A 27,060-nucleotide genomic window follows, 5' to 3' on the forward strand; every position below is an offset into this window, starting at 1 on the left:
ATGGACATGGCAGTCTCATGGATTAAGATGGAGGAAGAAGATGATGACGAAAATGAAGCAGGGGAATATGAATCCCAGTGGCAGGCGGTCTATATGGAAGACAGCACTGAAGCAGGTACAGTGTGCATGTAAAGTGATTTCTGTCAAACTGACGCGGTTTTTGTCAAATTATTTGCCTAAGAATATGATTATGAATGCAGCCTGTATGATGAAGTATATTAAACGCCAAGAAAAAAAAAATGTATGGGCTTATCCCGTCAGACCCTGAAATATTGTTGACCCTAGAGATTTAAGAAAAAAACCCTTCGCTATCGCGAATACGATAGCACATTTTCGCTTCCATGCAGTCGCTATTTTATCTCAATATAATTTGCCATTTTATCTCATGTGAGTTTCACAACTGTCATCTTTGTTTAATGCAATTTAGCAACTTGTTTACATTTCATCCTTGTGTGTGTACATTTATGCCAACTATTCCCAGGGACAGTTCATATACATATATCTTCTTTTACCCACTCCCAGTAACTTCTAATTCTAGATACCCCTAATCTCAGCGGGTTTTTTGAGGGACTTGAAACGGGGGGGGGGTCTTTTTGGCCCCCCTTTCAGATCTTGGTCATGGATCATGACTTGGCAAAAATTTGCACTAAGGTAGATGCCAGATCTACAAGAGTTCATTGGTTGATTTTTATGCCTCCGCCACAAAGTGACGCCGGAGGCATTATGTTTTCGGGTTTTCCGTCCTTCCGTCCATCCTTCCGTCCGTCCGTAATCAATTTTGTGGACAGCATAACTGAAAAATTGTTGGAGGTATCATAATGAAACTTGGTAGGTATATGTATGTATCACCAAATAAAGATTCTCTCGTGAGAGTTTGGGGTCATGAGGTCAAAGGTCAAGCGAAAATGTTTAAATTTCACTTTTTTCTCCATATCTTGGCAATGGTTCAAGGTATCTTCATGGAGCACAGTACATATGCATGTACTGACTGGCAGTGTAATTATATATCTGTGGAATTTTGGGGTCATGAGCTCAAAGATCGGGGGTCAAAGGTCAAGGTCAACTCATTAAATTTAATTTTTCTATCATATTTTTGCAATGCCCGTCGGATTTTTTCTTGAAACTTTGTGTATACATGTATTACCCAACAAAGATTCTCTTGGAAGTTTTTTGGCCAAAAAGTCAAAGGTTAAGTGAAATTGCTAAATTTATTTCTTCCTTCATATCTCGAAAGTGGCTCAAGGTATCATCATAAAATAAATATATATGGGTAATTCTGTGAAGTTGGGGCACAAAGTGTGACATTTTGGCATAACTCAATACTAATTATACTATACATGTTCTTTATAGGCTTTACATTTGTATTGAGACCATACATTTTCCTGGAAATTTTGTGCCATTTAGACTTAATTTTGATGAAGTTATTTTTTTTTTAATGTAACGGTGTCCTGTAGCATCGTGATGTGTCCATGTAGCATCGTGATAGTTAAAATCTGGTCCTGAAAGACAAATTAATGCAATTAGCTGGACCAAAATTTGATATTATATGCATAATTACTAGATTAGTCAGATAGCTAAATATCTTAACTCTCCTTTCCACAGTTTTACTTTTACAAGAAAATTACACAATGTGTCACTATGCTACGCAGTGTCCACCAAATGTCACAAAAAAGGACACCGCGTAGCATCGTGATACATTTTGTAATTGTATTTTTAAAATTGTGTTTAATAACTTCATCAAAATTGAGTCTGAATGGCACAAAATTTCCAGGAAAATGTGTGGCCTCAATGCAAATGTAAAGCCTACAAACAATAAATGTACAGCATAATTAATATTGAGTTATGTTGAAATGTATTTCACGATGCTACATGGACACTGCCCCAACTTCATGGAATTACCCATATGCATGTTGTGCCTGACAGTGATTCTCTTCAGGTCATAGAGTCAATGGCCAAGGGTCAAAGGCCAGGTCAAGATGCTAACAATTTACTATTTAACACAGAAATTAGAGTTTTTCTCTGTAACTTGAAAATTACTCAATGCATAGAGACTTATAAGGGTCTAAAGTCATGTAAAAGTCCACAAATCCCCCAAAATACGTGCTCTTATAGAAAATGTAGCCATTCATCCAGTTAAGTCTAGTTCAGGGAAAGTGATCATTCAACACATTATAACATGTCAACTTAATATTTTGCCATGAGATGAAACTGTCATCACACACTTTCATGGCATACTATAGAACTATTAGGAGAATCATACATTATGGCGGAGGCATACCAGTCGCCATAGTGACATTTCTAGTTCAAATTTTAGTTGATGTATTTTGTATCAAATGATGTATGCTAATTTATGCAAAAATGTTTTTTTTTTTTGCCTATAGATAAAAAAATTTAAGATCCAAGACTTCTAATTCTTGTTGAACGTATTCTTTTCAATATCCTCAACAATAATATTGAAGGGAAAATTTGGCTCCATAATTATTTCTTATGTATTTTATTGTTTTATGAATTTCTTTTTTTTTTTACTTTTTTTTTTGTTGCTTTATTTTTTGGTCAAAACTTGTTGCAGAAACTTTTTAAAGGGTAATCAGGCTAAAATAAGTCATTACCAGCCATTGAAAGTAGAAATATACAAGTGAATTAATTGTAAAAACACAATTTACATTGGATTTGTACACAAAATCACATCTCCCCCCCCCCCCCCCCCCCATGGGAATAGGGTTAAAGTTGTAGTACTGTAGTTAATAGTAAAGCATCTATTGCCATGGACAATTCACCTTGTCACTCCCCACAGGGGTATTCCATTACGGTATTAAATAAATGGACTTTATGATGACCATCTTCATGAATGGTGCCAGCAACTTCTAATTCCTTGCAATGTATGTCTTTCAATACCCACTTGCAGAAGAACGTGATACCAACCCATGCTCAACTTCCTCAATTCCAAAACTGGAGAAGGAAAGAGAAGTCGTGGTGAAGACTTACAAGCTACCTCTGTATGAGGAGTATGGAGGAGAATTCACAAGTAGTGAAGATTTCAGACAGCACCTAACAAGACATGGATCCAGACACACCCAAGAGAGCCCTACCCCACCAAGTGATGATGGTGGTAGGAATGTCACCAGCATGCATTATTCTCAAACCATAAAAGTGGCATCTGATGACAAGTTGGTTCTGGTCCAAAAGCAGCAACTTCCAACTTACCAAGCTGATGGTTTGACAGTCTTTGATGGACCAGTAGATTCCATGTATACCACTGATACAATTGTCAAGGTTGAATCGTCACTGCCAGGAGACCTCCATATACAAGCAAGCAGCCATGACAACTACCATGACTGTGATGGTGATTAATTTTGAATTTTTAGCAATGCAAACGTGGCAAGAAATATGCCAAGTTAACGATTAACATTGTGCATTATGTGAAGAGCTGTTTAGACATGTGGCAGATAGATATTTTTTGCCAAGGATATCTGCATTTTAATAGTGAAGATGCTTTTAACAATATTTAAAATTAGTTGGGAGAGTGAGAAACCTTGCTTTTCTAAAGAAAAAAAAAATGCCCTACATTTTTGTTGAGCCCACCGGAGGTGTGGTGAGACTAAGGGATCGCCTGTGGCGTCTGTCCGCCCGTCGTTTGTCCGTAACGCTACAAAAACTTGAATAATTCTCTACTGAGGATTTCAATCTCAATCAAACTTGGAGGGAAGAGTGGTTATACAAAGTTACACATTTTACTAAACATGAAGGGCACCTCAAGGTCAAAGGTCACAGGCAGAGGTCAATGAACTTTAGGGCCCTATGTTAAGTTTTTAGGACGTGTTTCGTTTATGGCTCCTAACTTTTGATGTATCTGTCTGTTTGTGACCAAACTTAGTTGGTAGATGTCCCTTGGGAAGGTAAAGGTTGCCACAATGTCAAAGGTCACAAACGGGTCAACGAACTTTTAGGGCCCAATGTTAAGTTTTTATGGCGTCTTTTGATTATGGCTCATAACTTTTGATCCCTTTGTCCATTTGTGACCAAACTTGGATGGTAGATGTCCCTTTGGGAGGTGAAGGTCATCACAAGGTCAAAGGTCACAAACAGGGGTCAATGAACATTTAGGGCCCAATGTTAAGTTTTTAGGGCGCGTTTCGATTGTGGCTCATAACTTTTGATCCCCTTTTCCGTTTGTGACCAAACTTGGACGGTAGATGTCCCTTGAGGAATAAAAGGTCATCACAAGGTCAAAGGTCACAGAAAGGGGTTAACAAATTTTTAGGGCCCATTGTTAAGTTTTTATGGCGCGTTTCGATTATGGCTCATAACTTTTGATCCCTTTGTTTGTGACCAAACTTATATTGTAAATGTCCCTTGGGGAGTTGAAGTTCACCACAAGGTCAAAGGTCATAGGCGGGTCAATGAACTTCTGGGAGGCCTTATTTTGTGAAAATGATAGCCTACATTTCTTTTTTCAATGGGAAGAATTATGATATAAGAAAACAAGCCCTAAGTTAATCCACAATATATAAATTTATTCCAATACTAAAATGTATAGGCTTTGTGATCTGCATTTGTACTTTTAATCTTCATGAATGGTGTCAGTAAATTCTTATTCCAGATGCTCGAATTTAAAGGTGTAGTATACAGTTAGTAATGCATTTCTTGGCAAGGACAATTCACCTTTTTGCTCCCCTAAAGTGTTTTTCATTAAGGGAATGAATGGACTCTGTAATGAACATCTTCATGAATGGTGCCAGTAACTTCTAATTCTTTACCATTTATGTCTTTCAATACCCACTTCCAGAAGAACATGATACCATACCATGCTCAACTTCCTCAATTCCAAAACTGGAGAAGGAAAGAGAAGTCGCGGTCAAGACTTACAAGCTTCCTCTGCGTGAGGAGTGTAGAGAAGCATTCACAAGCAATGAAGATTTTAGACAGCACCTAGCAAGACATGGATCAAGGCACACCCAAGAGAGCCCTGCCCCACCAAGTGATGGTGGTAGGAATGTCACCAACATGCATTATTCTCAAACCATAAAAGTGGCATCTGATGACGAAGTGGTTGTGGTCCAAAAGCAGCAACTTCCAACTTACCAAGCTGATGGTTTGACAGTCTTTGATGGACCAGTAGATTCCATGTATACCACTGATACAATTGTCAAGGTTGAATCTTCACTGCCGGGAGACCTCCAGATACAAGCAAGCAACCATGACAACTACCATGACTGTGATGGTGATGAATTTTGAATTTTTAGCATTGCAAACCTGGCAAGAAAAGTATTAAAAATTCTGCATTATGTCAAGAGCTGTTTACACATGTGGCAGATAGATATTTTGGCAAAGGATATCTGTATTGCAATAGTGAAGATGCTTTGACCAATATTTGAAATTAGTTGGGAGAGTGAGAAATCCCTAAGTTAATCCACAATGCAGATTCCATTACTAAAATGTATAAGTTTTGTGATCTGCATATGAACTTTTAATCTTAAATTTAAAGTTGTAGTACAGTGTATATAGTAAGTTAGTAAAGCATTTCTTGTTAAGGACAGTTTACCTTTTTTGCGTTATCCATTTTTAGCTCACCTGAGCCAAAGGCTTAAAAGAGCTATTGCCATCACTCTTCGTCCAGCGTCTGTCATCCGTCCTTCGTCGTCTGTTGTTGGTAAACTTTTTACACTTTCATTTTCTTGAGAACCCCATGACCGATTTTCACCAAACTTGGCAGGTAGCATCCCTAGGGGAATAGGATCTCAATTTGTTATAATGGGCACCGTGCCTTACCCAGGGGGCCCCCAGAGGGACCCAAACCCTCCAAAATTAAGGAATCTTAACCCTAAAGGTGTGATTTCACGGAGCACGCAAACGATTTGTGAAGGACGCGAATGGCAAAATCCAGCACTCATATTTTAGTCTGCAAAAAATCGCCAAACAAACGTAAGGGTTTGGAAGCGTCGCCAATTGTTCGCGAATGTCGTTTTTACTCCTGCGAGAATTTCAAAAAAGTTTGAAATTTTTTGCGAACCTTTTCCGCACACGTGGTCATGATTTGCTCTTGAATTGTTCTCGAAAGTGTCTTTAAAGCCTCGTCATATGCTCAAGACCTTCGCAAGACACGCGCGATGTTTGCAAAATGTTTGTGAAACCCCAAACAGACTCCGAATCTTTGGAGAATGTCTTGCGTATGTTACGCGAAATCTGCAAAGTTTTTCCGATCATTTTACGACGTAATCGCAAACTGTTCGCGTACCTTTTGAGACACTCTCGCGAATGTTTAGCGCAAGTTTTGGGGATGTATGACCTATACTTTTTCTACAAATAAAATCGTAGCATACATCTGAACATCAAGCAATTATTAACAACTATAGTAACAAAAAAAAAATTAAAGACTAGCAAAGAGAAAGAAGTGTTTGATAGACAAAAAAAAAATCACAGAATACACTTAAAATTAATCTAAAGTATGTAAACTTTCCTTTGAACTATAGAGATTATTTGTTGGAGGAACTGCAAAAAAAAATCAAATGCTTTACTAGTGGAAATAGGTCCTAGGAAAAACAAATGTAGCAAGGCACACGATAGAGAAATGTGAGAAAAAGAAAGTAGAAATAGAGGAAAGAAAAAAAAATCAACTCAAGACAGCTTCCGCCTCTCCTTGGGTACGTTTTCTCCAATGATTATTGAAAATGCTTCGTTGTTCGCATTTCCGTCGCGTGTTCTTCGTGTACGTAACGTGCTGTACTTTAGCGATGATACACACGACATTCGCACATACGTCGTGGAAACTTCGCACAAATTGCGCAAGAGTAGTTTTCGGCTTCGTTGTCGGAACACATTCGGAGATTAACTTTTCCAAATATTGGATTTTTCCATTCGCATCCTTCGCAAATCGTTCGCGTGCTCCATGAAATCACACATTAACTAGACCGGGCTATTTAGGTAGATCATAGAGCCTGGGGGAGGGGGGACCGCGCGATCGCGATGAAAATTGGCACACACATTGCCTATGACGTAATCTAAAGTACTACGAAGTTAGATTTTTAAGAAGATGTCAGTTATGCTAAATTACGCTAATTTATGCATAATGATGCATGAAATCAGACAATTTGGTATAAATCAGTAAATAAGGCTCTAAATGGGCACATTTTTTGTGTAAATATTCTTTTTAGTGTCCTGAGCAAATATTAAGTGCCATCAAAAAAAAATTCTTAGGTATTTTATTGTTTTTTTTTTATTTGTTATGTATTTCTGTGTTTTTTTTACTTTATGCTTTCGTTGTCTTTTCGATAAAATTTGTCCGCAACATTGTTTTGAACAAGAAAATATGTTATTAATTGATTTTAATCAATAAAATCCCCAAATAGTCATACTTTATTCATTGACATTTGCCTGTAAGCACAGTTTGCATTGAAATTGTACACAAATTCATATTTTTGAGCAATTTTTGGTCTGACATGCACGTACATATTTATGCGCAACTTCGGAACCGCGCGCCCTGGCATCACAAATTTGGTGTCAAAAGATGCGGGAGACTCGAAAGAAAAAAGTCATGAAATGTCGCGGCGATAGCTTTTCGCATTAGTGATACATCGCGCGAAACATCGAGGGGGGGCCCTCGGAGCCCACCCCCTGGCCTAGTTGAGGTTAAAAAATCTTCTTCTCTAGAACTAGAATTGATAGGGCTAAGTTAATTCAGTGCACTCCCGTTACAACGAACACGGTTGTAATGAAGTTTTGTTATAATGAAGTAAAACTTATGGTCCCAAAATTATCGCCATTCAAGTGTATGGTACAAAATTCGCTTATAACGAACACGGTTATAGCGAAATTTTTCTTTTAACAAAGTCTTTACCGAGTGCCACTGACGAAGAAAAACAAAAGGTGCTCTGTTATAATGCACTGAGGATCGCTTTCAAAAATATGTAGCGGAACAAGCACTTATAGGGTCTCTGCATGAGTGAATGCGTCACGTCACTGTGTGTTCCCCTGGTGTGTCACGCATAGTTTCCGAGGGGAACTTCCGTTATTGTAATACAATAATCTGATATTGAATAACTATTTGTTTTATTGTTCATATTGCTTTCCAGTGTATGAAGAGTATTCAACAAAGAGAATAATATGCTTTGCTTCCTTTTTTTCGTTAATTTGATTTGTATTTGTTTTTTGTTGTATTTGTTATAACCAAATTTCGTTATCACAAAATAAAACTGCCAGTCCCGAGCATTTCGTTATAATGGGAGTGCACTGTATTATGAGTTGGTACATTGATGACTGTAATTTCAAGTTTGTTCATGGTGGAATCAGGGGTGCCCCTTTGGGACCCAGGGGAAGGGGGTGGGGAGGGGTCCTTATGGGGCTCAAATTTAACATATTTATCTTTTTCTTGAAAATGCCGTAATGGATTTGCACCAAACTTGGCAGGAAGCATCCCTAGGGGAGTAGAATCTCATTCCCGTCATATGGGCACCATGCCCAGCCTAAATTGGGGCCTGGATTGTAAATTTTTTATATTTTCTTGAACACCCCAAGATGAATTTTTACCAAACTTGGCAGGTAGCATCCCTAGAGGTATAGAATTTCATTTCCATCAAATAGGCACCATGCCCACCTGATGGTCCCAGGGGGCCCAAAACTGCATAGTCCAACATTCTATGAAGTACAGTGTACCTTGCAGGTATTTTTACCAGTGAGATGGAATATAATGCAGATAGACACCATGCCCCCAGCTCTCAAACTACCCCACCACAAGTTTCCTATGTTCTCACGTAAGAGTCTGCCAGAATGCATGGAAGGTGAACTTGCGATACTTGGGTGAGCGTCTCGTACTGAAATGAATGGGCTTTATGATGAACATCTTCATGAATGGTGCCAGTAACTTCTAATTCTATATAATGTACAATTGTATATCTATCAATCCTCAGTTGCAGAAGACTATGATGCCAACCCATGTTCAACTTCCTCCATTCCAAAACTGGAGAAGGAAAGAGAAATCATGGTCAGGACTTACAAGCTACCTCTGTGTGAGGAGTGTGGAGAAGCATTCACAAGCAGTGAAGAGTTCAGACAGCACCTAAGAAGACATGGGTCCAGACTCAACCAAGAGAGCCCCGCCCCACCAGGTAATGATGGTGATAGGAATGTAACCAACATGCATTATTCTCAAACCATAAAAATGACATTTGATGATAAAGTGGTTCTGGTCCAAAGGTAGCAACTTTCAACTTACCAAGTTGATGGTTTGTCAGTCTTTGTTGGACCAGTAGATTAGATGAGACAATTCATTGAGACAATTGTCAAGGTTCAAACAAACACTATTTATTGAGAGGACGCTGGTCACAATGTGGCATAGACTGGTTTCCAGACCCTTTGCCAACTGGACTCCGCAGCGACAAAGTTGGCGCCCCGTGGTGGTATCGTCGCCTTTCCAAAAGACACCTTTTTGAACTATACTAGTTTTCAACGTTGAGAGCGTTAATATCCTGAATAGCAAAATAGTACGGACAGAGGGTCTGGAAGCCAGACTAAATTTGGTACCAATGGCCCGAATTCTCGAAGGTGGTACGAATGAAACCATGGTTTAAACCATGGGACAAAAACCATGGAGCGCCAACCGGAATATTCCGTTATGAAATCAGTAATTTCGTCGATGAAATGATTACAGTGATGTATTTTGTAACAAAATAACAACATTTTGTAACCTAATGAACGTTTCGTCCACGAAATAATAATTTCGTTAACGAAACGGTCATTTTGTCAACGAAATGACCAATTTCGTAACGAAATATTTTGTGTGACACTTGGCACTCCATGTTTTAAACCATGGTTTCATTTGTACCACCTTTGTGAATTCGGGCCATTAAGTCCAGTTTGTGTTTACAGTGAGAAAATGCCGGGCTCGGCTGCAGCTTGGCCGTGGCCAAGACTACCTCCAGAGCTTGGCCAAATGTGCGGCCAATTTTGGTACCGCAATGAACGGTTGAGCCCGGCCTTTTCACTCACTGTAAATGTGACCGTGCACCTCAAAACGAACATAAAGTCGCACACACTGATTTTGTGTGAGGACTGAAAATAAGTGAAATGGGTCAACCTAGCCGAACTTGACTTTTTCATATTTTCTGAAAGAGGGGGTCTTCTTTTACATTATGCTAAAATTTGGTATCATAAAACGGGCAGGAAAGTGGTTTTTTTTAGCAGTTTATCTCGAACATTTTTGGTAGAATAATGTGATTAGTGTGTCTTTAGAATCCCTTTTTCATTTCTGAAAAACCTTGTCCACACTCTTCACTTTCAACTCTAAAAATCTTTTGAAAGGATAGTGCTACTGCTTTGAAAGTTGGCATTAATTATGGACAGAATGTGTTTATTAGGCATGCTTAATTTCAGTTTAAAGGTCCAGTTTACCTTTGGGAGCAGTGATTTCAAAAATGTTCCAGATATCACATTTGATGCATATGTGTAGGTCTCTTGTATCATAAAACATCCTACCATATGAAATATTTGCAATAAAACCTAAAATATAAGGAGATATCAGGGTTTTTCTCAATAAACCGTAACTGTATACGGTTTAGTCTGGAAATATTTTTATTATAACTATTGTTCACATTTTGTGTATTTAACAGCACTTAACATCGATTATACGGATTCAAATTTCGACAGTGGTTGTTTCTATCCCTAACTCACATTTTAGAACTATTTTAAAGCACTAATGCTTTCATCTGCAAATGGTAAATTATGCCTTTAATCTGATAATCCCTTCATTGTTGTTACTCTGGTGGTTTACTTCCTGTTTTTTGTCCCATTCATCACACAGCCAGCACGGTTTGGTAAAGATTAAGCACTGGAATAGACACCGTACTTCAGAGCCTCTTTTCTCAGTTCACACTTTTCCTGAGTTTGTGCTTTCTTTCCAATATTTAGATAGGTTAGGAGAGTCCATTTGATTTGAGTTATACCTCATTTTAAAGTTTAAAGTCTGTTCTTTCAGAATATGGTCTTAACTAAAAATTCATGCAACTCGACGGAAGAAATTCATGAATTTGAATAACAAAGCAGTACCCGCTGCATGCTATAAGGATTAGAACCAACACTTGCTTTCGGGCGAAAGCTCGGTGGTCTAGTGGAGATGACGCCTGTCCGGTGATCAGGAGGTCGTAGGTTCGAATCCTGCTCGAGTATGTACGCCCATGATTTTTTATCATGGCTACTACTAAACACTGATCAATTCAGTGCTTGTTTATTTACGTCGATGTAGGGCAATTTGTCAATCAGTTGCAATGAAAACATCTCGACGGAAGAAATTCATGAATTTGAATAAAAATTCATGTATGGCAACTTTTTGTTTGTTTTGAGGTGCAGGGTCACAAATGTGGTCTCATAATGCAGTTGCATGCTTGAAAATGAAACTTGTGACACAAAATGTGACTTCTTGTGAATAGCAAAAAAGAAATATACTTTATGAGCTGTTATTGTTTTCGAATTTCACGAATCAAAGTTGGATCGCGGATTTAAGAACACGCGAAAATGTCTCCATGTGCCGTGTTTATAGAATGTACATTGAAGAGTGTGTACAGTTCTGGTCGAGGTAAGGATTTAGCATTTAACATTTTTCGAGATGTTCAGAAACCACTCTATGAGATATCAGACAGCATGCAATTCTAAAGGGTGTGAAAAGTTTATTTGATGAAAATCAGGTTTAAAATGGTTGAGATATCCAAATACAAGGTGAAACAAAGAGATTGTAATAAAAGGCGTGGCCTGTCACCTTTCATTATTATCACTTTTTTTGATATCTCAGCCATTTGAAAACCAATTTTCATCAAATAAATGTTGAATCCTTGTTAAAATTACATGTTCTTTCATATTTCATAAGGGGTTTCTCATCTCACTCAGGAATGTTCAAAACATGAATCCCCACCTCAACCAGTACTGTACAGTCCCTTTAACGTAAGCGTTGGCATCAAAACAACATCTTGTGCAAATGTCTATGGCCCTGTCATTCGCGAAAATATCTGTAAGCGAAAATAACAGCGTATACACTAAATTTGTATATTGTAATTCTGCATCACAAAATCAACGAAAAGTCGCAAGACACAGATTCTTAGTTTAGGGCAGATCCTGAAAGAACAGACTCTAAGCTTTAAAATGGTCTATAGCTCAAGTGAAATGGATTCTGCAAAAACTATGTAAATATTGGAAAGAAAGCACACTCGGGGGAAAAGTACAGGGTCTCTTCAAGCGCTTAACCCTAACTTACGTGGGCTATTTAGCAAACTTGAATTCCTTCAGATCTCGGCCGTTGATCGCGCGATCGCCGCAAAATTTTACATGAACACAAAGCCGGATGTAATCTACAAGACTGTTAAGTTGAATTTTCCTAAAATTTGCATTTTCTATTTTGAATTAATTATGCAAATATATGCAAAAAACCTCATTTTCATCTGTAATTGGCTTATAAAAGCTTATGGAATGCTGATTTTTGGTTGAAATATTCCTAGTGACTTTCCTAACATTTGAGCGTAAAAAAAAAAAAAATCAGAATCAAAATTAATTTCTTATGCTTTTTATTGTTCTATCAATTTTTAATGTGTTTCTGTGTTTTTTCGAACTTTTGTTTTTGTTTTTTGCAGCAGAATTTGTCATACACATTTTTTTTGAAGCATAATTATGCTAAAATAAATTGATTTCAGCCATTCAAATTAGAAATATGAATCTTTAAATGAATTAATTGAAAAAACAATTTGTATTGACTTTGTACACAAAATCACGTTTTTGAGCAATCTTTGAGTTGACGAAAATTTTTTGAAGGGGCGTGGCTTCCGAACGGTATGCCAGGGCGCGACAAATTTGGTCTCAAAAGTTGCGCGAGACTTGAAAGTAAAAAGTCAGCGAGCGGGGCGGTCAAACCATGCTAGCTGTGCAATGAACAGGACCAAATACAGGGTGTAAACCACTGGAGCAACAACAGTGAAGAGAGTATCAGATGAAGCTGAAATTTTATGCTTCATCAACACATTCTGGTCATGATTAATACCAACTTTCAAAGCATCAACATTAGCCCTTCAAAAATTAGTAGACTTGAAAGTGAAGAGTGTGCAAAGGAATTTCAAGAAATGAAAAGGGTCTCTTAGACATACCTGATCTCACATTATACTCTACAAAAAAAAAAAAAAACTGCAGCTGAAAATGCACATTCCCATTCATTTTGATCCCGACTTAAAAATATAATGTACAAGAACGGTAGTTCTTTCAGAAAATGTGAAGACCCAATATTGACGTGGTTGAGCCATTTCACCTTTATTGAGTCCTAACTTAATATCAAGGGGTGCGACTTTTGTTAGCTCACCTGAGCTGAAGGCTCAATTAAGCTATTGCAATTGCTCTTCGTCTGGTGTCTGTCATCAGTCGTCCGTCATGCGTAATTTTGTTTTAACATCTTCATCTTCCTGTTGAGAACCCCTTGACTGATTTTCACCAAACTTGGCAGGTAGCATCCCTAGAGGAAAAGAATCTCAATTTCTTCAAGTGGGCACCATACCACACTTGAGGGGCACAAAAGGGGACCAACCCTCCCCCCAAAAAAAAATAAAAAAAAAAAATAAAAAAAAAATTAAGGAATCCTAAAAAAAATCATCTCTCAAGAACCAGAAGTGATAAAGCTGACTTAATACTGTGACTTAGTAGGCGTACATTGATGACTGTAGTTTCAAGTTTGTTTATGGGGGAATCAGGGCTGCCCCCCTTGGGACCTAGGGCATGGAGGGGAGTGGGGAGGGGTCCTAATGGGCCCAAATTGTACATTTTCAGATTTTTCTTGAAAACACCTTGATGAATTTTCACCAAAGTTGGTAGGTAGCATCCCTAGGGGGCAAATTCTCATATCCATCAAATAGGCACCATGGCCCACCTTGGGCCCCAGGGGCCTAAATTGGGGCCTAAATTGTAAATTTTCATCTTTTTTCTTAAATACTCCTAGATGAATTTTCACCAAACTTGGCAGGTAGCATCCCTAGGGGAATAGAATCTTAATTTCTTCAAGTGGGCACCATACCCCACTTGAGGGGCACAAAGGGGGACCAACCCCCCCCCCCCCCCAAAAAAAAAAAAAAAAATTAAAAAAAAATTAAGGAATCTTAAAAAATCATCTCTCTGTAACCAGAAGTGATAACGCTGACTTAATACTATGACTTAGTAGGTGTACATTGATGACTGTAGTTTCAAGTTTGTTCATGGGGGAATCAGGGGTGCCCCCTTGGGACCCATGGCATTGAGGGGAGTGGGGAGGGGTCCTAATGCGGCCCAAATTTTTTCAGATTCAATTTTTTCAGATTTTTCTTGAAAACACCTTGATGAATTTTCACCAAAGTTGGTAGGTAGCATCCCTAGGGGGCAAAATCTCATACCCATCAAATGGGCACCATGACCCACCTTGGGCCCCAGGGGCCTAAATTGGGGCCTAAATTGTGAATTTTCATCTTTTTTCTTAAAAACTTGGAAATGAATTTTCACCATACATTACAGGTAGCATCCCTAGGGGGACAGAATCTAATTTCCATCAAATTTGGCACCATGCTCCACCTGGGGGCCTCAAGGTTCTCTATCCACCCCCCCCCCCCCCCAAGTAAGGAGTCTTTAAAGATTTTCTCTAGAACCAGAAGTGATTGAGCTAAGTTAATACAATGAGTTGAGATATTGATGACTGTTATTGCAAGTTTAATCATTGCAGATTCAGGGAGACACCCCCCCCCCCCCCCCCCCGCGACCCAAGGGAATGGTTGGGATTGGTCCAAATAGTGATGTAAATTGTACCGTACGTGTTCATCATTGTTGAAAATCCCTCTATGAATATTCACTAAACTTGACAGGTAGCATTACAGGAGGTTAAGATCTAAATTTTTTCAACAGGGCACCGTGCTTCCCTGTGGGGACCCAAGGGGACCTAATTCTCCCCCCCCTTCCACATTAAGGGATATTGACAATTGTCTAGAAGTATTGATGACTGTACATAGTTCCAAGTTTGTCCATTGCACATCTAGGGGGAACCTAGATTTTCATCTTGCTGAAAACAGCATAATGGATTTATAGTCCAGGCTAGAAGGCACCCAACCTTGTTTTTATGCCTCCGCCACGAAGTGGTGCCGGAGGCATTATGTTTTCGGGTTGTCCGTCCGTCCGTCCGTCCATCCGTCCGTCCTTCCGTCCGTCCTTCCGTCCGTAATGAATTTTGTGGACAAGGTAACTATCAAAACCTGTTGAGGTATCCTAATGAAACTTGGCATGTATGTGTATTAGGGGGTGAAGTTGTGCCTATCAACTTTTGGGTGCACATGCTCAAGGTCAAAGGTCAAAAGGTCAAGGTCAAATACATAAAATTTCACTATTTCCACCATATCTATTGAATGCCTGAAGATATTTTCTGGAAACTTAGTGTATACATGTATTACCCAATTAAGATTCTCTGGTGAAAGTTTGGGTCATGAGGTCAAAGGTCAAAGGTCAAAAGGTCAGGGTCAAATACATAAAATTTTACTATTTCCACCATATCTATTGAATGCCTGAAGATGTTTTCTTGAAACTTAGTGTATACTTGTATTACCCAATGAAGATTATCTGGTGAAAGTTTGGGTCATGAGGTCAAAGGTCAAAGGTCAAAAGGTCAAGTAACAATATTAAAACTTCTTTTTTTTTTCTCCATACCTTGGAAAATTGTTCAAGGTATCTTCATGGAACATAGTATATACATATACTGACTGGAAGTGATTATCTAGAGAATGTAGGGTTCATGGGGTCAAAGGTCAGTGGTCAAAGGTCAAGTGCAACACTTCAAAATTTTACTATTTCCCTCCTATCATGCAATGCCAGCAGGGTTATTTTTTTTTTTTACACTTAGTGTATGCATACATGTGTAACCTAATAGAAATTCTCTGGAAATTTTTTTTTCTTCTTTTTTTGCCTCAAAGGTCAAAAGGTCAAAGATCAAGTGAAAGTGCTGAACTAACTTTTTCCTCCATATCTCGGAAGTGGCTCAAGTTATCTTGAAACATAGTACATATTATGCATGTTCTACCTGAAAGTGATTATCTTATGAATTTTAGGGTCAAGGGCCAGATGAAAATGGTAACAATTTACTATTCAATTCAGAAATTGCACTTATTCTCCACACCTGTACCTTATGGGTCAAAGTCGAGTTAAAGTCCTTAAATCCCTAGATACATGCTCTCCTATTCATCCAATTAAACCTAGGTCAAGGAAGGTGAACATTCAACACATTTGTGACAGACTTGTCATTTCAATATTTTGCCAATTTTGTGAAAATGTAATCACACATTGTCCACATGTACTATCTAGACCTATTGGGAAAATCATGCATTATGGCGGAGGCATACCAGTCGCCAAAGCGACATTTCTAGTTTGATATATACAATGTTTTTTGATGGTTTCTTGTCAATTCGAGGGTGCTGATTCCAAATCCGATTGATGCCACTCGCGTAACCTTGAGCATTTTCGGCAAAATGCAAAAATCCAAAATGGCAGCCAAATATACTAATTCGGCCGTGATAAACACAATAATGTACATTATATGACCAATTATTCCACCAAACTTTGTACATTTCTGTTCCTAGAGTTACTCCATCTGCATTTGCAAGCAAATTTTCATTTCATAAAGGCTCATTTAGCATTTAAAGCTCATTTTTTTATTCAAAATGGCCACCATTCCTATGCTTATGTACTATATGAATGGCAAAACATATGCATGGAAATATAGAACTAATTTACTGTATTTCCAGTCCCGTACCTACGTTATCATAAAGTGTTGCATGTGCAATATGTTGGGTGTCACTTCCAATATATAGGGGGCCAACATATATGAGCATTTAATATTCATAAACCTTACGATATTGAACACAATTTCTTATATATTTCATTTTGTCTCAACAAAAGTTTTAACAATCATAAGTTCACTAAATGTCTCGCAAGGAATCAATATGCCATCATATTCTACATGCAGGTTGAATATAAAAATGTAATACTAACACAATATATTAAGGAGCCTAGATACATGGTATTTATCAAACAATGTTGAAAATGGAGGGGAAGCTAGAAAGCAAAGCTTGTAATATGCATTCCCCTAAAACCATATTAACAAAGTACAGAAAAATCCTATACAGTAAGTGTAGAGATACATGGTTGCAGACAAAACACATCGGACATTAATGACACAACTAAAAACCCTTTACATTGCAGATTTTTTTTCCAGCAAGGAGTTGGTGGGGGGGGGGGGGGGGAGGGTGCAGTCCTGAGGCGAGTTCAAAATGGATCATAACCTCCATCACTTTGATATAATTTAATTTAGAAATGCCGCCTTGATATTATGGAGCAAACCTGATTTTCTTCTTGAATTAAAACAGCAACAAAAACTGTTGAAGGCATAAACGAAATTGTCCTAATGCAATACCGTACAAACTGTTCATTAAAAACATCAACCAAGGAGCAATGTGAGATACCTCTTTCAGTTCTCTCACAGTACCCAGGTGTTGATAATATACACTTTGACATCATGATCTCATTCAGTCTTGTCTTAAAACTAAAACTGTCATTTTTATTGTCTTTAAAGAACCCTTTAATTGTATGTTTAGCAGCAGGCGACATCAGCCCCAAATTTGCAGAATTCTCAGGCTAAAGATGCATAATATTAGTTCTGCAATTGTTTTAATTGCAACCACATCTGGTGATGTTCAGCACTTCCTCAGGGGTCAGATGGCAATTATTTGCCATAGAAACAGGATGAAGACATGAAGACTTGCTTGATCACCACCCGTTGAAGCTCTATGGCATTGTTGCCAGGCCAGAGACAGTGTTAGGTAACTTGGGTGGTATCAGAGATGACATCAGACCAGCATCTGCACCAACCTGTTTTGGGGTCAAAGCTTTCAAGTTACAGTATGGAAATCTAGGCTTGTGGGATTTCAGGCGCATTGATGGCAGGTTGTTCAAGGGGGCATTTCATGAAGTGTTTTGTCAGATCTTTTCTTTTTGACAAACTGTTATAAGCTACTAAATTCCTTGCATCTGATCAACTGAGAGCAAATTTGTCAGACAAAAAGCTTCATGAAATGCCCCCCCCCCCCCCATGCTATTGTGTTTGGAAGGTCAGGGTATGCGTTGACGGCACTGGTGACACTTGCCATCCTTTCCTTCCAGTGTGAGGGAGAGTGATCGAGTGTCAGTGAAGGAGGGTGGACTTCCTTAGCCTATGCTTGGAAGACTTGCCACAGAGGGCTACCTTGAACATAGCGCTGGCAAGATGGTTACTAAGATGGAAGGCATGCAGTTGGTCTGATGATAATCTAGTAAAGGTTGGGGCAAAGTCTCCAGAAGATCAAGTACTCCACTATTGTCTTGAGATGGGGCAGTACTCGGCTCATGTCATCCAAGGACTTTCTATGGGACTTAAAGGCAAGATCATCTGCTAACTTCCTACGTGAAGTGAATGTGATGTCACCACATATATGTTAAAAAGACCTCTAGTGGAGTTAGTTTACATCCACCATTAAGGAGGCCATCATTCAGAGTCCTAACACAGCTGGTCTGGTTACCGAGAGCAATCCTGAATCTGCAAATGCTGAAGATTAAAGACAAGCAGTGTGAAGTTGTTATAATACTGCTTTCAGAATGAGGCAGCACTGTACCTGTACAGATCTCAGTCTCCCTCGACATCATATGCCTATACTCAGACACATTCACTCCGAAAAAAAAAAAAAAAACGGTGGTAAAATTCATCTACCATATATAATTCATCTGGGTTAACATTGAAAACTTTTGGGCATTGTTTTCATTTCAGAGATTTGACAACAGGAAGTGAGGTGGTCCCTTTTTTCCACTTTCCCCTGCCTCATGTTCTTTCTTGGATGAGGGGACTGAAAAGTTTGTATTATATCGCTTTTAGATAATGTAGAACAGGACAGTTAATTGGAAATTTCATTTGTGTCATCATCTAGGATTCAACCTTTTAATTCAGTAAATCAGAATGAATATTTTGATGTTGAACATCTCAAGGCAAGTAAGTATCAAATGTTCATATCTAATAATTCCTGATAAACGATCTTGATGTTGGCGTCAATTCAAGTTTTGGTGGATTTTTCCAAATACCTAGGGAAAAATTCAGATTGAGGTAGCAAATTTGGATGTTTGCATCAAAAAATAAAACAGCCTTTGTTAGTAACAACCTTCTGATTTATAATCAGCACACAAATTGGTAAACAGTGTACCTGAGTGACAGGAAAAAAAAAGAAATTTGTTTATTTCACACGCTCTGCCGTTCATATTGTGCAGGGGTATATGAGTGGCATCCATTTTGAAGTGTTGTATTAAGAAGAATATAATAAGCCTAAAACAATAAACTTTCTGTTTGTTTGCTTGTTTGTTAGCTTGTTTAGCTAGTGGCACTCATCAGATTTGCATTACACATGCAAAACTTGATAAAAGCGTAGGTATGTGACTGAAAATTTGTCTTCTATTTCTATGCATATTTTTTGCCATTCATATAGTACATGAGTATAGGAGTGGCAGCCATTTTTAATTGAAAATAAGCTTAAAATACTAAATGTACCTCTTCAAATGAAAAATTTCTGGCATGTGCAAGTAGAATTACTCAAGAAACAAAAATTTAAAAAACTTTGATGGAATAATTCGTCATAAAATTGACATAACTGGGATTATCATGGCCAAATTAGCATATCTGGCGGCCATTTTGGATTTTTGCGTTTTGCCAAAAATGCTCAAGGTTACGCGAGTGGCATCAATCGAATTTGGAATCAGCACCCTCGAATTGACAAGAAACCATCTAAAAACATTGTATCAAAAAGCAAGGTTAGGTGCACTTTCTATGGAGCCTAGCCTGGACTATTACCAAACTTGGCAAGTATCATTCCTATGGGGATAGGATCTCAAAGTGTTTGAATGGGCACCATGCTTTCCCTGGGGCCCTAGGGGGGTCCAAAACCTCCTTAATTAAGGAATATTCAAGAATATTCTTCTCTAGAATCAAAGTGATATTGCTTTAGGTCTTTTTGTCCCCGCCGAACGAGTTCGAGCAGGGGACTATGAAACGGGCTCCGTACGTGTGTGTGTCCGTCCGTCCATCCGTGTGTGCGTCCGTGTGTGATCAAAATGTTCAATTTGCTACTTCTCTGTCATATATGAGCCAATTTTGATTCTGTTTCCTTTATATGATAGCACCACATGGGAGCTTTGAAACTTCAACACAGAATTTCAGTTGTGACCTTTGACCTTGACCCTTGACCTATATTGCACATTTTGCGTCAAAATGCTACTCCTTCGCCATTTCTAACTCGATTTTGATTCCGTTTGCTTTATATGATGGCACTAGGTGAGGGCTTCAAAACTTCTACACAGAATTTTGACCTTTGACTTCTTTGACCTTTGACCTTGATTTTTGACCTGTATTGTACATTTTGCTACAAAATGCTACTCCTTCGCCATTTCTTACCCGATTTCGATTCCGTTTGCTTTATATGATGGCACTAGGTGAGGGCTTCAAAACTTCTACACAGAATTTTGACCTTTGACTTCTTTGACCTTTGACCTTGATTTTTACCTTTGACCGTGATTTTTACCTACATTGTACATTTTGCTACTAAATGCTACTTCCGACAGGGACATATATTATGCACCGCGTAATTTCTACTTTTCCTTGTTTTCCAGCAAACAGCATAATCCAACATTCTAAAAAGTACAGGGTACTTGGCAGGTATTTTTACCAGTGTGAAGGAATATGCAAATGGCACCAGCTCTGAAAGCTACCCCTCACATGTTTCCAATGTTCTCAGGTAAGAATCTGCAAGAATGCATAGAAGGCGAACTTGCGATACTCAGGTGAGCACGAGACCCCCAGGTCTCTTGTTCACTTTGTGATGCATCGTCACATATGTATGTATTTATTTTACATTGTAACATTCAAATACTTTGTGTGATATTTGTGACAAATGTTGTCTATAATTGTTTGGCTCCTTTGAAATAGATGATGCTTTGGACACTGGAGTCCAAGGTGGAGCTGATGCTGAGAAAAGTTTGGCATCAGAGGCATTCAATCAGATGCAGTCTGGACCTGGGAAACTTAGACCACTGGCCAAGGTCCTGAGTATGTGTGCCAGAACAGACACTTCGGTGGAATGCAACTCTGGGTCTCATGGGAATGTGCCTTTGACCCATAGTGAAGAGTGTCGTATTTGTGGAGGCCGTTTTGCCAATCTTGCAAGACACATGCAACTACATGAGGGGCGAAAAATATGGCAGTGCAAGTTGTGTTCAAAAGACTTCTGGACAAAGTTGGGCCTGAGCAAGCATGCGAGAATAGTGCATCCTGAAGAAGTACAACTACATTTTGGGCAATCCATTTACAAGTATGAAATGTGTGTCAAGGAATGGGAGCTCAACAAGCACAAGAAACTGCATTCACAAGAAACCCTTGCCCAGAGAAATGTGTTGAAGTGTGAGTGCAATTCCAGGTGCTTTCCACATGGCTGGAATCTGGAAATGTGTAAAATTGTAAAATATGTAAAATTGTCTATATATTTTCTTTATTATCATTCTACACATGTGACATCACAAGCTGCAGTTACATAGTCTTTTCATCCAGCAGTAACTGAGCAGAAAATTAAAAGATTCATAATTTCTGAACGGATTGCTTGATTTTCCTCAAACTCACACTGTACAATGGATTCTCTTGTTACATTCACTCAATGTGCATGTCTGTGAAGATGGACCTAAAAATTACATTGATTGTGCTTGGGATACGATACGGTACATGGCATGAGTACGTACTCTGTCCCGTGCGAGATCTCATGATTTCAAATTAGCATGACTGTACAGTGTTGGGGCAATCGTTAATGACCCAACACTGTACAGTCATGCTAACTTAAAAAACATTGAACTGCACATTACTTGAATATGAGACCAATTTGAAGCAATGATTTTCACACAACAATAGATACAGTGTACTCTTAAATGAATCCCACAAGGATTGGAACGGTCATCAAGAAATAATTATACTTTATAACTGCATAAACTTTAAGGGCCCAGATTTGACTAGCATTCACGCTATTTTGTGGTTCCTATTATCCTCGCTTTTTTATGTAACTGATACGACTATAAACATGTACAATGATTGCTATTGCATTGGATAATAAGTTCATTCATTCATTCATCCCCCAGCATTCCTACTTATTCCCTCTGATCAGTTACTAGCCATCCCCTTTAATTATTATGTACACGTAATTGGAGCTGTTTGCCTCACGACATTAGACGTGAACTTGTACCTCTGATAGTCGTGAGTGTTGTGACTTTTATAATCCTGAGATAGAAACTGCAGAATAAAACAATTTTAGAGACTTTTCAGGGTAAGAAAAGTTTCAAAAACATGTTTTTTTTTATCAGGTCTCGTCCGTTACGGCAGATATTTTCTTTTCTAGAATATGCCTGTCATCTTCATTTTTTCATTTTTCTTCTTTTTTTTTTACATGATTACCATGATTACGTATACTTCTCCTAAATAACAATGGCCATGATGAAGTCTAGAACAATCAGGGGCCATTTACACTAGTTTTCAGGCCACAAAGGCCTCTGAAATGTCCCATATACAATGTGTAATTATCTTTGACTTGCCCTCTTTCAGAATTTGCCCTCAACTAATTTATGTCTGACTATTTTTTGTTATGCCTCTGCCACGAAGTGGTGCCGGAGGCATTATGTTTTCGGGTTGTCCGTCCGTACATCCGTCTGCTTTTGTTTACGCGATAACTTGAGTAATATTGACTTGAATTCTACCAAACTTGGTCCAAGTATAAAGTATGATAGGGCAATCGGTTGATTAGATTTTGGGTGAAATCAGTCAAAGGTCAAAGGTCAAGGGTCAAGGTCAAATCATGAAATTGTATCCGATAACTCAAGACTGGATCAAGCAAATTTCACCAAACTTTGTCGGAGGATGATGTATGATGGGACAATTACTTGATTAGTTTTTTACTGAAATCGAACAGAGGTCAAAGGTCAAAGATCAAGGTCAAATCCTGATATTTATCTGTTTACGTGATAACTCAAAACTGGATGAAGCAGCTTTCACCAAATTTGGTCCGAGGATGATGCATGATGGGACAATTAGTTGAGCAGATTTTAGTGACATTGGCAAATGGTCAAAGGTCAAAAGATTAAGGTCAAATGCTTAAAGTGTTGCTATTTCCCCAATATCTATGCAATGCCCAAAGGTATTTTCTTGTCATAAGGTCAAAGGTCAAAAGGTCAAAGGTTAGGTGAAAATGTTGTAATATTACTTTTCTCACAAATGTTTCAATATATCTTCATGGAACTTGGCACATGTGCATGTACTGACTGGCAGAGATTGTTCTAGGGAATTTAGGGGTCATAGGTCAATAGTCATGGGGTCAAAGGTGAAGGTCAATTCCTGAAAATGTTACTATTTCCCTCATACACTAGTATATGAAATGCTTGCATTATTAGTTTTAAAACTTAATATATACATGCATTACCTAATGGAGATTCTCCAGGAAATTTCCAGCCAGAATGTCAAAGATCAAAGGTTAAGGGTCAAAGGCCAGGTTTCAATACCCCCCTCCATAATTTTTTTTTTTTTAAATCTATTTTGTACTGTAATTACACTCTTTCTTCATACCTTGGAAATTACTCAATGCATAAACTTATAAAAGGATTCGTCAGAATTCAAGTAAAAATTCTCAATTCCCCAAATATGTGTACCTGCACTCTTCGACAATTATAGCAACCCCAGTTCAAGGAAAGTGAACATTCAAGTCATTTCTGACCAATCTGTCATATCAGTATTTTGCCAGTTATGTGAAACTGTCTTGGATCAAGTGATTGTGAAGACATTGTATGTACTACAGTGTATACGCCTATTGGGAGAATCATGCATTATGGCAGAGGCATCAGTCACCATAACGACATTTCTGGTTGGTTTTGTAGTGCAGAATCACTATTAAGTGTAAGGTTTTCCGCACAATCCTGCACAAAGAATGTTGATGCACACAATATTTGTTTTTTCTGCTGCCTTTTCCTGATTGTATGTCAGATCATGCTACTCATTATTGTAATTTGAAATCTTTTTTCTTAAAAGATGAAAATCATGAATGTAATGACACTGATTATAGTATTAGGTAGGGACCATTAATTGTTGCTTGACAATGCAATACAACTATAGTGTGCGTAGTTTCATGTCATTTTTTTTTTTTTATTTCAACAGGTGAAACAAAGAACCCTGTTCTGAATGGTGATGAGGATTCTGTGTCGTGGACAAGCACTCTCAATCAAAATGAAATCCAGAAAGACTTTTATGAAGCAGGATCCGACCAACATTGCAACTCTGCACTTGTTGCAAGTAATGCAAAGTGCCTGGCAATTGCAGGGGTAATGAATGACACACCATCAGTGGACAGTGAGAAGACTAATACAGCCCCATCAGCCTCGACAGGGCAAGATGTATCAGCAGAGGATAAGGAGGGGCTGGTTTTCCTAGCACTTGGTCCTAGACCAGAAAGGCTTACACAGGCTGCAGACCCCCAAGAAAAAAATCTTACCAGCCATATATCAAGTGATGCCTACAACCCAGATTCCTTCAGTGAGACTTTAGGGGAACCCCATCATGTGTCACAAAAGAGGATGAAATACGAACACCAAAGTAAGTTCCAATTAAAGGCACACAAGTACTCATTTCAGAGAGAGAAGTGTAATGTGTGTATGAATTTTGTATTAAAGCACAATATGCATGACCATATGAGGGTGCACACGGGGGAGAAGCCATTGCAATGTAAAGTTTGTTCAAGGTGCTGCTCACAAAAAAGTTCCCTCAAACGTCACATGCACACATGTGATACAACTAACCCAAATTCGTTAAGTGAGACAGTGAGATCAACCTCTCTTGATTTGTCAAAGAAGAGGATGAAATCACATGAACACCAGAATAAGTCCGAAGGGGAGGGATCCAAGCACTCTTTTGAAAAAAGAGAGCAGTGCAAAGTGTGCAGGAAATCAATATTGAAGGGATGGATGAAGATCCATATGAGGGTGCACACGGGGGAGAAGCCATTCCAATGTGAAGTCTGTTCAAGGTGCTTCTCACAGAAGTGGTCCCTCAATCAGCACATGAGACTGCACACGGGTGAGAAGCCATTCCAATGTAAAGTTTGTTCAAGGTGCTTCTCACACAGATGGTCCCTCAAACGGCACATGTCTTTGCTCGGTCACATGCACAAATGTGATACAAGTAACACAAATTCGTTTAGTGAGACTGTAAGGGCAACCTCTCTTGATTTGTCAAAGAAGAGGGTGAAATCACATGAACACCAGAGTAAGCCCGAGGGGGAGGTATCCAAGCACTCTTTTCAAACAAGAGAGCAGTGCAAAGTGTGCAAGATAACCATATCAAAGGAATGTATGAGGAGGCACATGAGGGTGCACACAGGGGAGAAGCCATTCCAATGTGAAGTCTGTTCAAGGTGCTTCTCACAGAAGTGGTCCCTCAATCAGCACATGAGACTGCACACGGGTGAGAAGCCATTCCAATGTAAAGTTTGTTCAAGGTGCTTCTCACTAAGTGATTACCTCAAACGACACATGTCTTTGCATGATCCTGAGCACTTTTATGGAAGAAAGCAGTGCAAAGTCTGTGGGAAATCTGTATCAAAGGACTATATGAGGGTCCACATGAGGGTGCACACAGGGGAGAAACCATTCCAATGTAAAGTTTGTCCAAGGGGCTTCTCACGAATTGAGTACCTCAAACGACATATGTCTGTACACGGTCCCAAGCAGGCATATGATACCTGTAATAAAGATTTGTTTAGTTTGACTAAGAGGGCAACCTATCGTGATGTGTCCCAAGAAAGGATGAAACATGAGCACCAAAGCAAGTTCCAATTAAAGAAACGCAAGCGCCCACATCTAAGAGAACAGTGCAAAGTGTGTGAGAATTTTATATTAAAGCACAATATGCGTGACCATATGAGGGTGCACACAGGGGAGAAGCCATTCCAATGTAAAGTTTGTTCAATGTGCTTCACACAGAAAGGCTCCCTCAAACGGCACATGTCTTTGCATGATTCTAAGCACTTCTATGCAAGAGAGCAGTGCAAAGTCTGTGGGAAATCTGTATTAAAGCACCGTATGGGGGTCCACATGAGGGTGCACACGGGTGAGAAGCCATTCCAATGTAAAGTTTGTTCAAGGTGTTTCTCACACCTATGGTCCCTCAAACGGCACATGTCTGTGCATGATCCTAAGCATGTTTATGTAAGAGAGCAGTGCAAAGTCTGTGGGAAATCTGTATCAAAGGACTATATGAGGGTCCACATGAGGGTGCACAATGGGGAGAAGCCATTCCAATGTACAGTTTGTTCAAGGTGCTTCGCACATAAAAGTTCCCTCAAACGGCACATGTCTTTGCTCGGTCACATGCACACATGTGATACATGTACAACTAACCCAAATTGATTTAATGACACAGTGAGATCAACCTCTCTTGATTTGTCAAAGAAGAGGATGAAATCACATGAACACCAGAGTAAGCCTGAGGGGGAGGGATCCAAGCACTCTTCAGAAAAAAGAGAGCAGTGCAAAGTGTGCAGGAAGTCCATATTGAAGAAATGTATGATGATCCACATGAGGGTGCACACGGGGAAAAGCCATTCCAATGTAAAGTTTGTTCAAGGTGCTTCTCACACAGATGGTCCCTCAAACGGCACATGTCTTTGCACGGTCCCATGCACACTTGTGATACGACTAACCCAAATACATTTAGTGGAGACAGTTAGGGCAACCTCTCTTGATGTGTCAAAAGGATGAAATACAAACACCTAAGCAAGCCTCAATTCAAGAAACACAAGCGCTCATTTCTAAGAGAGCAGTGAACAGTGTGTGAGAAATTTATATTAAAGCACATTATGCGTGACCATATGAGGGTACACACAGGGGAGAAGCCATTCTACTGTAAAGTTTGTTCAAGGTGCCTCACACAGAAAAGTTCCCTCAAACGGC

The 27,060-nt window shown here is 38.9% G+C and overlaps 1 protein-coding gene across 1 annotated transcript; it reads left to right on the forward strand.

The window, feature by feature from the left end:
• On the forward strand, positions 1-26,837 carry LOC140244009 (uncharacterized). The gene is made up of 6 exons (XM_072323662.1): positions 1-115; positions 8,904-9,101; positions 21,020-21,538; positions 24,272-24,881; positions 25,083-25,817; positions 26,750-26,837. The coding sequence occupies exons 1-6, from the start codon at positions 1-3 to the stop codon at positions 26,835-26,837; spliced, it is 2,265 nt and encodes a 754-aa protein (XP_072179763.1).
• The last annotated feature ends 223 nt before the right edge of the window (positions 26,838-27,060 follow it).

This window comes from Diadema setosum, chromosome 20 (genome assembly GCF_964275005.1).
Source record: "Diadema setosum chromosome 20, eeDiaSeto1, whole genome shotgun sequence".
NCBI classification, from domain to species: domain Eukaryota; kingdom Metazoa; phylum Echinodermata; class Echinoidea; order Diadematoida; family Diadematidae; genus Diadema; species Diadema setosum.

Coding starts and splice junctions, on each gene's coding strand:
- LOC140244009 (XM_072323662.1), top strand. CDS start 1: ATGGACATGGCAGTCTCATGGATTAAGATGGAGGAAGAAGATGATGAC. Junction 24,882..25,082: donor CAAAAAAGTTCCCTCAAACG/TCACATGCACAC, acceptor ATGGATGAAGAT/CCATATGAGGGTGCACACGG. Junction 25,818..26,749: donor GAGTACCTCAAACGACATAT/GTCTGTACACGG, acceptor CTTCTCACACAG/ATGGTCCCTCAAACGGCACA.